General features: G+C 39.2%; 1 protein-coding gene across 1 annotated transcript in view; it reads left to right on the forward strand.

The window, feature by feature from the left end:
- DENND1A (DENN domain containing 1A) overlaps window positions 1-16158 on the forward strand; it is a 548251-nt gene that overhangs the window by 170483 nt on the left and 361610 nt on the right. The window contains 4 exon segments of the mRNA XM_082843076.1: window positions 211-260; window positions 2621-2669; window positions 2672-2682; window positions 10989-11108. Of these exon segments, the coding sequence (XP_082699202.1) occupies window positions 211-260; window positions 2621-2669; window positions 2672-2682; window positions 10989-11108 (230 nt within the window).

Consider the following 16158-nt stretch of genomic DNA (forward strand, 5'->3'; position numbering starts at 1 on the left):
GATTAATTTTTCATTTTTAATGAAGTTTGATCATGTTTATTATTTCTCATGATTGACTGCCTGGTACTCCTCCCATGTAATTGATAAAGCCCATATTTCTTCATCTGTCTCCTCTTTCTTTAGGGTAAAGTTGCTAGATTGTGTGCCATGGTTAATGTTAGATTTATTGGTCCCATTAGATGTATAAATTATCTCTCTTTCTCTCCACAGGAAGTTCTACAGACTTTGACCAAGTTTTGTTTCCCCTTCTATGTGGACAGGTAGTGTCAGATTTTCAAACTTTACTAGAAAAAAAAGTGTCAATAAACCTGCTATGGAAAATAAAAACCATACCATTCTTAACATTCTGTCTGTTTAACCATGATTTAAAACACCTATGTTCCAAGGAGAGTTGCAGTATTCTCCTTTCCTGGGGATTTTATTGACACTATCAAAAAGTTTAAAGCCTAGAGCTTTGCATTGGTTAGTTTGTGAGATATATTTTGCATGACATTAAATTTTTTATTTCGGTTATCAGACTCAAACCATGATTAAGAATGGTTGGTATTTAATCCAGTGCTATTTAATTTTTATTGAAATAGGAATATATTTGACTTAACCAAGTAGTATTGCATAACTCCATGGCCTTATGAGTATTATATAGACTTTGTTTTTCTTAGACTTCAACTTAAAATTTAAATCAGCATAGGCCCAACTTGTTTAAAGGTGTTCAGCTATTTAAAAAGCACATTGCCAAATAGTGTCTTGCATTTTGTTTAGGTGTCTAAGAATGGTATCTCTGGGGAAATAAGCATTTTCAATAGATTTCTAGACTAAAAAATTAAAATCATCTAAACATTTCCTTAGTATTTGCATTATGATTAACTGTTTCTTGAAGTGGTATGAATATCAGAACTTGAAGATAATTAGAATAGTCTGAGGGTCTTTTTTTGTTTTTTTATTTTTAAATAAGCCAATAGCTTATTTTTAAATGACTTATTTTAAAAAACAATTTTAGAAGAGCTTTTTTAACTTATAAAACTATAATTTACTAATAATGCTAATAAAATGACAAAACAGTCATCTTAATCTTATTTTCAAGGAAGGTCTACTGTATTTTTCATTACAGTTTAAGCATTGTTTTTGCAATCATTTATTTTTTCATTTGATTGCTGCCTATTCGTAATATTGTCTTCATGGAAAATTGAACTATTAGACTGTATAAATGTTAAGTTCCACTTTTAGCGACAGAGGTTTTAGAAAATATCATTATAAATAATAAGTGGCATAATCTGTTCCAAGAAAGCTGTGCAATGTGCCCATCTTCAGGAAGGTTCTACCATATATTTTAGTATACCCAGACGAGGCAGACCTGAAGGAGTTTAGTGATTTAGAGTGCGTGTGGGTAGTGTACTGCTTGGATCTTTTCTACACTCTGTAGTAGCAGTGTCCTGGTTTATTTGGCATAAACCTAAAAATGGTGTGAGATGAGAACTGGTAGCCAAAGGAGTTTAAAAGAATACTAAAAAGCAAAGGAGTACTAAAAAGCAGCTTTGGAATGTTGCCAGCTACTTATAATCACTGTTTTCTGTGGTTCTAACATGTTATTTTTTAAAGCCAATCAACCATCGTAGTATTTCCAGACTCGGGCCTTTTAAAATCCTGGTACCAGGGCTGTTTTAGTAGCAGGTTGATGCTCAAAACAGAATAGCCTTAATTTTAAGAGGGTCAGCCTTTGTAATGAGAGTCTTCTTGTCTCTTCTTTATCCTGTTCCTTCTAAAAATAGCAAGGAAGTAGGGTTTTGTTTAGAGACGTTTAATGCAAACTTCACATTTATATGTATGAATTAGTGATGCATGAAATCTCCTCCAGTTGCTTATAAAATGTATTACAAATTATGGCAAGGGCATATTTATACAAATTAATAAAGGTGAAATGTTTTTAAAATGTCACTAGGTATTTAACAAAGAAAAATAAGAATATATCTTTACTTGACTCCTTGATAAGAGTGGTGATCTGTTTTGGATAGGTATTCCTTAATTGACTTTATAAACTAATATTAGAAGAAATAAGCAATGAGATTAAATCCCTCCCAACACACACACACACACACACACACACACACACACACACACACACACACACACTCCCTATCTCATGCCCCACACACATCTTTACTTACCTACCTGTCTGGGTGATTACATTCTGAAATGGAAGAAAAACAGAGTCCTTAAGTTATAGTGCTAAAATCTGTTTTGTCACCAGTAACGGCCGATGTCTTTATTTTGTTAGAAAAACATCTTTCTTCTAAAATGCTTCTCTCCAAATTACCCTCCCCTAATCGTGTTCCTCATTTTTTTTTTTTTCACAAAACAATTTGGGACAGAAATGTCTCTTTATGGGTATATTTTAATCTTTACTGTATACAATGGTTCTTTCTTACATTGTGTTGTATTATGCACCCTGTAGGCATTGATAACTTTTATTGATACAAAAAAATCAACTTAGTTGGGGGACTATATTTTTTCTCTTCTGTTGCCCCGCTTCTAACTGTGGCATACTTCACTGCAGAAGAGATAATAATAATTAAGTTTGTTTACAAAAAAGTACAAAGGTTCTAACGTCACTGCTTTTTATTAGCTCGCAGTTAGCACTGTCAAATGGATATGCCCAGATTCTGAGGCCCACAATGCCCCGCAGAGGTATTTATGATATTGTTTGACTTAGAAAGTATGTCGTCATGGGAGATGAGTAATGCCCCGGGTGATTATGTTCAAAAAAGAAAGCTACCTAATCTTTTCAGTATCTGTGCTTTTCTACCTCAAGGAACAGTAAATACAACTTTCTGACATTTCTAGTCTATATCAAGAGTGGGATTTTCACAGTCGTCATCAAATCACCCATTAACATTGGCATCTTGCTGTCTCTTCTGTTGTTTTAAGGTTTTTCTTTCTGAAACTAGGACTTATGAAAAATAATAATGCTGGTAGCTCTTCAAAAGAAAGTGCTTTCTCATGTGTTATCTCATTTTATCCTTCTGTCATAAAAGATGAGAACAAGTGCTGTTATCATCACTGGAAGAAATCTAAGCTGTAGAGAAATCGTGACTTGCCCAAGGTCCGCTTAGGCTGCTAGCACAGTCTAGACATCCATCTCCCAAATGAGTACATTTCTCAGTAGACCACCTTGTGGGAAGACTAGTCACCAGATAGAGGGAGGTAAGGAAGGAAATTAATATTTCAGTTCTTAATTGATTCTAGTCAACATGCTGGACATTTTTACAGTAATACCTCATTTATTCTTCCCAGCAACTCTAGGAGATAGGTGGCGGTGGTATCTCTTTTACAAAAGGGCAAAGGAAGGTTCAGAATGTGTAGCATTATGTTGGGTGGTATGGAAATGGTATCAGACTTGGAGCTCTGCTGTCCATGCATTTCTCAGTCTAGTCCAGAGTGTATTGTAAAGACACAGTAAACAATATCTATCCAAAAGGATAATGAGTTTGGGAAAGACTGAGATGGTCAGAGAAAACATCATATAGTGGGTGAGGCTTGTGTTGAGACTGCAAGGACAGCAAGAATGGGGTAAGTGGAAGGGAGAGCCCAACACCCCACATGCGCTGAAGAACAAGGTAGAGGAGAAACTGCGAATGAGCCTAGAGATCATTTGGCCAGAGCAGATGGAGCCTCCTGCTGAGAGGGTAATGTGTGCCGTAAGAGCTTGGGCTCTGACTACAGGAGGCCTTGAAAATGTGTGGGAATGAGACCACAGGATTTTAAAGCTGAAATTCATCTGGCTTAAGCATCCCATTTTATAGAAGGGAAAGTAAGATCCATAGAGGTGAAATGACTTCCTTATGTCACAGCTATGTAATCACAGAGCCGGGGGGCGGGGGGACGGATATTCTTATTCCCAAGCCAGAGTTATTTCTACCCTACCCTGTACTTGAAGCACTTGGTGGAAAGGAGCAGTGAAATGACAGTGCTGAGATCCCTGTATCACTCTCAAAAAGTTTTTATTCTTGATGAAAGCAGGCTCTTCAAAAAAATAAAAAAGATTTGAATCCCATTTCATATTGTGGTGCTACTTACTTGCTCTTGATAGCTGGCAACCTGCTTCAGTTAGTCAAAGCACTCAAGAGACTCACTGGATGGTGGAAAAGCTATTCTCCATGTTTGTGCTTATCTTCTTTCAGAACCCAGAAAACCAGCTACTATTCAGTTGTCCTGTTAATTATACTAGTACACACAAGTGACATGAGCATGAAGTGAAATGACATCTTTTCAAGGGCAGAGGCACAGTTTAATGGTTTAGGATGTAATCACAGATGCAAATGTGGTTCAAATGCTATTTACCATTTTATTATGTATCTGTTATGTGCCACGCATTCTGTTGTGCTCTTTTCCTGCATTAAAATCTTACGCATTTGCAAGGTTGCCATTATCATAATGCCACATATGAGGAAACAGAGGCTCAGCTAGGTTCGCTAATGTGCCCAAGGTCCCACCATTGGTAAGTGGTGGAGCTGCTGTGGGAACCCACGTTTGTCTGACTTCCAGTTCCATCATACTTGTTCTATATCATACTGCCGTTGTTAGATCCATCACACCACAAAGAAAGCCACCAAGCAAACTCTTAACATTTATTTCAAAGGCAATATGTAGTTATTGTAAAAAAGTAGAAAATTCAGGTAACTGAAGACAATGAAACCCATTTTTATTCAGATAATTGAAAGAAAATGAAACTAAGGTGCATGATTAGTGCATTAGTATATGTCTGCCCAGATCTCTCCTCTCGCTTCCACTTCTATGCATTCATCCTGCTGTGCTTTTCAAAACTGAATCCATTTGGCCACTTGCATCCCTTGTTTTCCACCCTTGGTTTAGTCCCTTGATTTAGCTTAAGCTCTTGGTTAAGCTGTACCCCATGGTCATTTTCTGTAGCATTTGAGAACCATGAAGCAATTGGGCTTTAGTGGACAAAGCATCGGGGGTATCAACCAGGAGACCTAGGTTACAGTTTTGGTTCTGCCGTTGACTTGCTCTGTGCCGTGAGGCAAGTGGCCTCTCCCATGAGTACCTTAGTTTCTTCATGGATGAAATGAGGGAATTGAACTAGGTCTCTGCTGTTCCTTCTGGTTTTGATTCTTTGTTTTGTTTTGATACTTTTCCATTCTCCAGTTATGATTCATTTTTACATTGTCGGGCTCATGTAGATGAGGGAGTGGAGGGATCTCTCTTCTTAGAATTGTCCAGTGAGTTTCTCGAGCAGAGTGTGTGACCTGCTCTTGGTCCCCAGGCATTTGGGGTCAATGCCATCTTTGCCACTTGGATCTTTGAGCAAGGAATGTGAAAAACTCGAGTTTTAGGCAGATGGAAGTTGTGTTTATGGAAAGAAACTGTGAGGCTCATGTAACTAAAGGTTGGGAGATGTGGTAGTTTGATAAAACTTGATTCCCGCCTGATGTCTCATATACAGTGAAGGAAAGGAGAAGCAGCTCTTATGGATGCCTTGCAGTAGATGGCCCAACAGGTCAGCTAGGAAGCTGTAATGAACAGAACAGCAAAAGATTTCTATTCCATCTCTCAAATTTTATGATTTCATAGCAATGGTAATTATTTTCACTGTGTACCTATCAGATGTCATTTACTTTGTATACATTATTTCTAATCCTCAAAACCACTTTGCAAGGTAAGTATTATTCCCATTTTAGAGATGAGGCTCAGAGAGGTGCAGTAACTTGCCTGTGCTCACATCCGTAGTGAGTGGCATATCTGGGATTCTAATCCAAAGTCCAAACCTTACTGTTTCATCTTCTTTCTCCTGCATCATAAGTCTCTGCCTCTATTGAATCATTCCCAACAGCTTAAAAACAAGCTCTGGTATTCCTCCATCCTAAAAATAATACCCATCTTTGACTCTTCATTCCCATTCAATTACTGCCTAATTCTCCACTTCTTGGAAGAGTTACCTACACACTTTAATTTATTGCTCAGCCCTCTTCAGCTTGTCATTCTACTAGAGCTTTTCTTATCAAGACTGTCTAAAACCTCCATGTTGCTCAATCCAATCGACATTTTTTCCTCTTATCTTGATGCCTGTGGATTTGGTCGACCACTCCCTCCTGCTTGTTCTGCCTGGTGGCCCTTCTTTTCTTCTTTGATGATCTCTTCTCTAGCCATCCTCTAAATTGCTATTTCTGTAACTTAGTCCTGGATCCTCTTCTGTTTCTCTCAATTCTCTTCCTAAGTGATCTTATCCTTTACCATGGTGTTAAATACCATCTTTGTATAGATGATTTCCAAATTTATAGCTCCAGCCCAAACTTTTCCCCTGATTTCCTACGTAGTATGTTCAGCTATGTACTGGACATTTCTATTTACAGGTTTCTTAGACTTAACATGTCCCAGATAAAACTCTTGGAACTCTTCCCAAACACGTTAGACTTTCCTACCATTAAATGGTAATATGCTGCCTTTTTACTCCATCTCAGTCCATCTGCTGGCTCTAACTTGGATCTATCCACCTGATCCATTTTCACTCTCACTACAAGAGTTAAGCCACCATCCAATCTCACCTGGACTATTGCTGTAGCCTCCTGACTGTTTTCTCTGTTCCTACTTTTGCCTTCTTCCAAACTGTTCTCCACGTAAGAGTCAGATAAAAATTTTAGAACTGTAGGCCAGACTGTTATTTGCTTGATTAAAATCCTTCAATACCTTTCCATTGTCCTTATTAATCAATCAATCAGCCAATCCTAATTCTTTACCATGGTCTATGGGGCTCTCTGCATGATCTGGTGCTTGCTTTATCTTGCACCTTGTTAAGCCACTTCCTCCCTGTCTCTGGGGCCTTAACTGTACTGGTGACCTTTTAGTACCTTGAACATGCCCAGCTCTTTCCAGCTGAAGAATCTCTGTGCAGCTCTTTCTCTGCCTGAAACACCCAGTGCCCTGCTTGTGGAGTGGCTGCTCCATGCCATCCTTTAGGTCAGTATTGTCAGCATTTTTGAGAAGCTGTCTCTGACCACATTGTCTCAGTAGGGCTTTTCCTTCTCTTCCATTTTCTTCTGTCTTTGTTCTTTCTTTCGTTTCATATAACACTAACACAAGCTGTATGCTTTGAGTTTATTATGCTTTCTCCAACTAGACAGGAAGCTCCACAGCAGGATGGATGTTGTATATCCAGCACTTGTTACGGTGCCCAATATAGTTGCTCAGTTTGTAAGATGGGTAACTAAACTTAAAAGTGAGGCTGATAGGGCTTCCCTGGTGGCGCAGTGGTTGAGAGTCCGCCTGCCGATGCAGGGGACGTGGGTTCGTGTCCCGGTCCGGGAAGATCCCACATGCCGCGGAGCGGCTGGGCCCGTGAGCCATGGCCGCTGAGCCTGCGCGTCCGGAGCCTGTGCTCCACAACGGGAGAGGCCACAACAGTGAGAGGCCCGCGTACCGCAAAAACAAAAAAGAAACAAAAAGAAAAAAAGGTGAGGCTGATATAGAAAATCTGATTTCTCACTGGAAGATTGGAATCAAACTATCCATCCACTTGCTTCATGCCATTTATACACTGAACCTATAAATAACTTGAATATTAGGCACAGTGCTGTAGGAGGGGTCTTGAGTGGCTGACAGGCATTTAAGAGGCAGCATGAATTGTAAAGTCTGTGGTTGGAATGGTCATTACTTTTCTCCTCTGTTTTCCGTATTCACCTAGGCATGGGAAGCACAGCTAAGGGTGATTTTGGTCCTGGTCACCTGGCTTAATTCTGGAAATAACTCAAATTTGGTTTTTCTTGCTTAGTGGGAAGTATAGTTAGTCTGTTTGATGAGACAACTATTTGAATTCCTCACATACCTGATTTCCTTAAACCGAGTTGACAACTTCTTTGGAGGGTTTTCATCGTGTTTGGTGCAGCATGGAAAGGACTTTGAACCAGAATTGGGCTTGGGTTTTTATTTTGGTCCTGGTTACTTTGAAAAAAGCAAACCCAAACCACCATCACAACAAAACACCCTGAGCCTCAGTTTCCCCATCTATGAAACAAGAGAATTGGACAAGATGGTTTCTAAGATTCCCACTACCTTTAATCATCATGAAATCTCTGATTCCTGTAAAAAATGCACGGATTCTGATCCTGGAGGTAATCACAAAAACTGCAGCCTTTAAGGGAACCAACCCTTTCTTTCCCCAAAGTCATTTTTTATGGAGAAATAGTAGAGAGGGAATGACAAATTCCTTGAAGATTCAGACTCCTTTGAGTTAATCTGAACTCAATTTGACTGTTAATTTGAGTGTCCAAGGAAAAAATATTTTAGAGTTTAATGGTCTGGGGCTTTTAATGACTTGTACTTCACCCTACTAGGAATTTAAAAGGTGAATCAACTGAGAATAATGTGTCCCCTTCTAAGTTGTGGCACCCCAAAAAGAATCTTTTTCACTTTAATGTAAGAATGAGTAACTCACTTGGTCACCCAGAGGACTCCCCCTTGCTGAAAGGCAGCCTTCCTTCCTCCATTTATAAGTATTACAAAGCTGAGTCAGTCAGGAAGATTCTAAGCAAATGGATGATTTTAACATGAATTTTAGTTTTCATTCAGATTGGTAGCAGCTTGTATCTCTTTTATTAATTGTTCCTACAATGGTCTAGCCTTTATACCAAATGCTTATCTCACTTATTCCTCAAATATGCTTTGGGTTGGGTGGTAGTTTCCAGAAGAAACTGAGCTACTTAGAGGTTAAGTAACTTGCTAAATTAAGGCCCAGTTAGCAAGTGATTGAATTGGGATTTGAACGAAGTAAATGAGTAATGAATCTTTCTTTGAGCCTACAATGTAGCTGAAAGAATTTTCAGCCTTTTTAAAGGTAGTGAAAAGATAATAGAGAAATTAATGACATTCAAATCACAAACCAAGTTGTGTTCCTTCTGTGTCCTTTTCCTAGAAATCCTGTGTGTTTTCTTTTCATCTAGTCCTATCAATACCCTTTCCTTCTAGGATGCTTCTTTTTAAACAGTCTAGAAGTGAAATCAAACCCTGAGTTAAAATAATGAACAGTCATATTTTACATGATCACATGATAGTATTTCATAAAAGCATGACCTTATTTGTAACTTAGAATCATCCTGACCTGTTGGTTTAAATATTTCAATAATGCAGGTTTTCCCCCTCCCCCAATGAGGCCCACTTTTTTCCCCAATCACTTTAATTATGTGAGCTAGAATCCTGTTTCTCACACATCTTTAGTTCTCAACCTTGTTAAAATTAATCATATAATCCCCCTTTAAAACATAGTATTAAATCACCATAGTAACACAGTATCCAAGCTTTATAGATAAAACATAACAGCCATAAGAAGGTAGTTTGGTGTCCCCTTGACAGCTCTATAACTTTTATAGAAATATGTTCCTTCTCCTGGCTTGTGTAAGGTGGAGGGATAGCATTACTTACTTACACCTGTTTTATTACCACATTGCTTTTAAATTGCTACCTTGTTTTTGTTCATCTTCCTAGTTAAAAAAGGAGTGTTGGAACATTCTTTTCTTTCTGAATTATTTTCTTGTACTCTCTAACCACTCCTTGAGGGCTGGAATTGTTTCCTTTAATATGACCAGTAGGGTCCATTGACCTTTTGTTCTGGAATACCTTGAAAGTCTCTTTAATTTTCTTATGTGGCCTGTATAAAGGAGTTTTAGGGAAAAAAAGGCTATCCATATTTGAAAACTTAATTCACATCCTATCAAAAAACTCAATCAGTCTGCCTTTGGAAAAGACCTGGTGAACCATGATTTTTCATTTCTACTGACAATTTATAACAGATTATAGGTGAGAGCATCAATTTGAATATTTTATCAATTTGAGTATATTTTGTAAAATATGTTCTGTATAAGATACAATACTAGTTAATGAGTTCCTTTGAATAATTCAATGTCACATTCTAAAATATTATGTTAGCATAAATTTGTGTATTAGAATTTGTAACATTTAGCTTCTTTTTAAAAAGGAATCTAAGCTAACTGGTAAACTGATTTTAAAAAGTGGATTTTTTAAACATTTTGTAACTTTAAAAAAGAGTTTCTAGATTAATGTGATTAGTAATATGCTTTTTAATTTTTTGAAGCAGATGTTTTCTATTTTATGTGTGGTTTGCTGATTTTTGTGTTGATGCAGGAATTTTTAGCTTTTATCTTAAATGTTTTTCTTTAAAACCTTGTTTCCATTTCTTAGAAAATACCTTGCATTGATAAGACATTTGCTATTTCTGTCCTGTAAGATATAAAATATATTCCTCATAAATTCGGAAATTATGAAAGATACAGGAATTTAGGAATATAACAGCTAACCTTGCCCTCTTTTGAATTCCAGGTCCTCCCCTTAGTAGCTCTGTGAACTTGATTCAGTTATTTACCTATTCAGTTCTATAGTTTCCTTTTCTGTAAAATGGGAACATCTTCTAAATTCCAGGGTTGCTGGGAGAGTCAATGAGATGGTATAATATCAAGTGTCTAACTTTGTGGCTGGTACTTCAGTTCTGCTGTTGCAATCCCTGTTATTTTCTGAACTAGAGGAATGATCAAGTGAGCATCATTACCAGCGAGCTGGCAGAGAGGGCTTTGGCGTCAGATGGGTCTGGGTTTAAAATTCAGCTTTTTGCAGTTTACCAGCTGGCACCTTAGGCAGTGCCACTGTAGGTTATTTCTTCATCTATAAAATGAGGTTAATAGAATGCACCTTTCAGAACTGGATGCAGTGATCAACAGGGACACCTGCCTGAGCTCAGCTAGTAGGAGGTTTGGTAGCTGTGATGACGTGGTCACTGCTTGCTGTCATTTTTTTGTTTTTAAATACTAGCTCACAGTCTGTTCCCTTGAAGTGTGTAAATTTTAAGTTCATTTATAAAGAATTCCACTGAGAAAGGAAATGTTACAGGTTCAACGACTTGTTGTGATTAGATACTTTATCAGGAAACTTACTGCACATTCATTTTCCCCTTTGTTCTGTCTCTGCCGCAGCCTCTCAGTTAGCCAAGTTGGCCAGAACTTCACGTTTGTGCTCACTGACATTGACAGCAAACAGAGATTCGGGTTCTGCCGCTTATCTTCAGGAGCCAAGAGTTGCTTCTGTATCTTAAGGTAAGGAAAATGGCTTTGGCTATTGGCTAGTTCTGTGAAACAATGTCAGCATTTGCGTTGTTCTTCTGTAATTAAATTTTCCAGCTGTTCTTTTTATTTTCCTATCTGTTTCCCAAAAGTCACTGCACTTGGGGCGAAGGACTTCACAGTGTTGTCCTTGCACTTTAAGTTCTACAGATAATTGTATTTATTTATTTGTATCACATCCCTTGGGTGGGAAAAGGGATCATTGCTTCTGGGGAGTGTGTAGAAGCTGGAGAATCAGCATGGCTTCAGTTCCTCCTGCTGTTATCTGGAGCTGTCAGAAATTAGCCTGTTAGGCTTTCCCTTGGACATTTTGTGTATGTAAGATTATTAATAAAGTATGTGTCTGTAGCTCAGGACGTCTTGCAGACACTGATTGTGTCCTTCTCAGAGTAACACCCCTGCCCGCTTTGGGTCAATGAGTGAGTAACTGTTTCCCAACTTGGCTCCCTCTGTAGAGGTTTGAAAAAAGTGCAGAATCCTGTAAGAAGGCTTCTTTAGGTCTTCTAAAACCCCCTTCATACACTAGAATCATACTTGCTTACTGCTCCATTTCCTCCTGCCAGAGACGTAAGGCATGTTCTGGGGTGGGAGGATGTGTGGAAATCTGATTTTGGAGCTGCTGGCTCTGGGCTCCTGCTGGGAGCCTCCTGAGGGGGAAGTAAAGGCATCCCACACACCCTCCTCCCCATCTGCCTCGGTTAAGTAGGTGTCAGAGGGGCCTGCCTCCTGTCTCTCTCTGCTCATGTGCAACAGCTCAGGGCAGGACAGCAGGGAGGCGCCCCTGACAAAACCCGGGTCCCCAGGCTTGGGGCTGGGGATAAGAGGCCAGACCCTCTATGAATTCCAGAAAGGGTAGTTCTCTGGTGTACTAGTCTCTGCACTTTCTTCTCCTCCTCACTAGGAAGAGACCGCCCCTGCCCCCCAAACACACACACCCTCACACCATGAGCAGGTGAGGGCTGACTTTCGAAGTGCCTGAGCTCGATAACTGTCAGTCGGGACTGCTACTTCTGCGTTTCTCTACACAAATCTTATTATCATTATTATTTTTAATCAGTGAAATCCACTTTCTTCTTCATCAAGCATAGCATCTAATTTGGGCCCCAGAGAACAACCGCTGGAAAGGCCTTAAGAAGAAGGGACAAAGCCGGCTGCTTGTGAGGCTGCTGTGCTCACGCACACCTCAGTAGTCTAGGCCCAAGGATTGCCTGCCCAGGGTATTAGACTCTGATGTAAATTACCACTTACTTTTTATTTAACAGTGTTTTTTTCAAGAAAATTTTCTCTTCCATTTTTGTCTAATGGTATATTTCAGCCTTGGCTAGGACACTGCATATTTATGTAGTCATTCAAAGGAGATGAGGGTTTAAACCACGTTCTTGAAGTTTTGCAGAAAGGTTTTTGTCCCATGGTGTTTTGGGTTGTGATGTTTCTTTCAAAGCTTGGATGTGTGTGTTGGGGGAAAGGGGACTCTTGAATTGCCATTATTGCATTCTCTCAGCAAATTTCAGAGAGTGAAAATCTGTTTATTTAAAAATTTAAGTTTAAAGATTGCTCGCATCCGATTCTGGCGTTTGACTCTGTGTGTCTACATGTAGGGCCATGGATTTCATGTTTGCGAGAAGCTAGTTGAATAACCTCTTGCTGTCATCATTTAGAATGAAAAATAACAGCAATTTGTGTGTTTTCTGTCTGTTATACTAGCTTGGAACTATGGAAAAAAATTTGGTGGGTTAATTCATTCATTTGTTTGTCAGCCCTTAATTGAATGCCTACTATTAGCTAGTCCCTGTCCTTGAAGAGTTCCCAAGACGAGCTGGGGAGACAGATGATTATGCTATAGTATGCTATATATAACACATAGAACGACCCCATGGCATAATGTCTTCTTACTGTTGATAATCTAGTGCCAGAGGATAGTGGCTGTAGTTAAAAATAGTCTTCTGTGAATCCTGGGACCTGAATTTCATGGGCATTTAACATGAGGGCGGAAGGCTCTCTTTTCTTATCCACCTTTTGCTTATATACAGGGCACACAAAATGGCACTTTCCCTGTGCTTGGTTTGGAAACATTGCTGGGCCGAGACTAGCATATGAGTGGAACGGTTTCTGTTAACCCTGGATGACTGGTTGGTGACATGTCCAGTGGAGAGTGGAGAAGTCTGCCAAGAGAACATGGGTGGGATTTGGGTCTGGGTTACATTATAAGTAACATCCTCTTTTGCTGTTTGGTCTCCTTCCTTTAGTTAACCTGTGTCTTGAGGTCCAGTCATCTTTCTCAGTGTGCCTAGTACTATAGCTCAAGTCTGCTCGGAAGCCACCTTTACTTTTGTTTTCCATTTTTTCCCATGAGGGAGGTAGTTCCTAGTGATGGCATCCAGGCAGGCATAGCCTCCACTGTTCTAGGATTAACTTCTTAGGGTGACTTTCTTTCTGGCTGCTGTCCCAAGCTCATATGCTTCCTGGCCCATATGAGCGACTGGACCTTTCTGCCTTCACACATTTACCCATCCTCCCAGACTCAGCTTGGCCACTTCTCAGAGTAGCCTTCTCCAGGCAGAGGTAATCATCCCATCCTCTAGATGCACCCAGCATGCTTTGCACACTTCAGTTACACACTCATAAGCCTTGATCTTCCTTTGTTTTTCTCCTATTGAACAGTTAACTCTTTAGGGGTAAAGACTGTGTCTTAAACAACTGTGTATCCCCAGCACTTAGTGTAGTGCTCGACCAAGATATTGTGTGCATGGCCTTCAGAGACAGGGAGATCCGTTCCATTCGGTTGGAAGAACAGGAAATGGATACTGAGGGCTCTGAGTGAGAGGACAGGCCACATTGGACACTAGTTCAAAGAGAAAATATGAAATCCAGTTATTGGTTCATATTACCAAACAATTCATGTTAGTCATAAGAGGTGCACCTTTGAGTGTCACAGTGGAGATTCAATGACACAGTGGACAGACATTATGTCCATAAAGGACTAGGTCATCAGTATTTACAAAGTTTGAACTTAATTTCACAATGAAAGGTTCTTAGACATCCTTTATTCAGTATAACTTATTAGGTTCATTGTGAGGGGCATTGTCCTTCCCCCTAGAATGTAAGCTCCATGAAGGCTTGGAATTCTTACCTTTGTTTGTTTTGTTCACAAATACACCCAAAGTGTATTTAAGAATGTCTGCACATAGTAGACAGTTAGTAATACTTGTTTTATGAAAGATTGAATCTCTGAGTTTTTTTGTTTCTTTTTTTGCTGTATGCGGGCCTCTCACTGTTGTTGCCTCTCCTGTTGTGGAGCACAGGCTCCGGACGCACAGGCTCAGTGGCCATGGCTCACGGGCCCAGCCGCTCTGCGGCATGTGGGATCCTCCCGGACTGGGGCATGAACCCACGTCCCCTAGCATTGGCAGGCGGACTCTCAACCACTGCGCCACCAGGGAAGCCCTCTGAGTTTATTTTTAAACATTTTTTCAAAGTTGGTTTGAACTCTTGTCACCAGCTAACCTTGACAGAGATGTAGTTGTACTGAAGTATAAGTCTTGTTAATGAAAGTACTGTGGTATATAAAGTCAAATGCACTATTTCTTCCCCCAATTGACTGGTTCTCTCTATTAAAGCATTTTAATTTACCTTGAGAGTCACCATTATATTATTTAACTAGCTGCTAGTTAAATAATCTAGTTAATACTAGATTAAAAGCACCAGCTAGGAGAACAGGAGTTACGGGTAAGTTAGTTGTTCTTCATTATAAACCCAGGAATCTGAGAAAGTATTTTAGCATTTTTAGATAGCACCATCTGAATCTGAGATATAATAAGTATTTACCTCTGAAATCTTTCAAATATCATAAGACAGAGTGACCTAAATCACTTTTTTTGTGGCTTCTATTGCCCAAATAACACATGCCCCATCAAGGCTTAAACTGTAATGAAATATGCTATTTATAGCCAACTTCTGGTTTTGGATGAACAGAAGGAATGCCAGAGTTCAAACCCATAACTGTATTGCTTGGGGTTGGGGGGAGTAGATTATGGAAGATAAGCCATACAATATTAAATTTCTTTACTCTTTATAAAGGAACTTTAAAAATATTTGTGTTCTACAATTTTCCCCTGTATATATAGGGATCTTATTTCAGCTCTTGAGAAAGCTTGAGTAACTATCTTTATACCCAAATAGGATTGTTCAGAACCTATTATACATTTCGGGAAGAAATAACTTGTTTCATCAAGATGGTATCTAAAATTTTTTTAGTTTAACATTTAAAGTTTTTATTCAATTAGTATCTTTGTATCTAGTATATACCAGGAATGAGCAATGTATAACACGTGGTCTTTGGCCTTTATTTACCTCGGGGTCCCATAAAATAGACACAGAGATCTAGCCCCAGCTCTCCATATGAGAACCTTTCAGATGTCATATTCATCCAAGATTTTGGTGAGCTGAATTTTCTGAACTTGGTATTACAAACTGAAAACAATGTATACTTTTTGTCCTTTACCAAATATAAAATAGAATATATTTCTGGGTGCACTGTTCCCAGGCCACCTCTGATTTTGATACCCACTTCCCATTTCACTTCTACTACCCTTACTGTCTTAGGAGCCACTTAATCTTTGGGAAGGGACTCTGTAAACAAGTAATTAAAATATAATGTGATAAGTGCTATTTTAAAAAATATGTATGTGTAGGGTTCTTTGGGGTAACAGATTAGGCAGTGCCCATGTCTGCCTTGGAGAATTAGAGAAAGTGTTGCTGATGGGTTCCAGTTAAACTGGGTCTTAGAGAATCAATGGGGGCTTGCCTAGAGGAGAAAGGGAGAAAAGCTCTCTGGGCAGTGAGAACTGGTACACAAAGGCCCAGAGAAATGAAAGGTATAGCAAGATGAAAGAATGATGAGAATTCTGATGAGAGGGTGATAGCAAGAGATGATGCCATACAAGTCTTGGGGCCAGGCTGTGAAAGCCCTTGTGGGACATGCTCAAGATTTTGGATTTATCCCATAGAAAATGGTGCGCCATGC

Source organism: Leucopleurus acutus (genome assembly GCF_964270905.1).
Source record: "Leucopleurus acutus genome assembly, chromosome: 7".
NCBI classification, from domain to species: domain Eukaryota; kingdom Metazoa; phylum Chordata; class Mammalia; order Artiodactyla; family Delphinidae; genus Leucopleurus; species Leucopleurus acutus.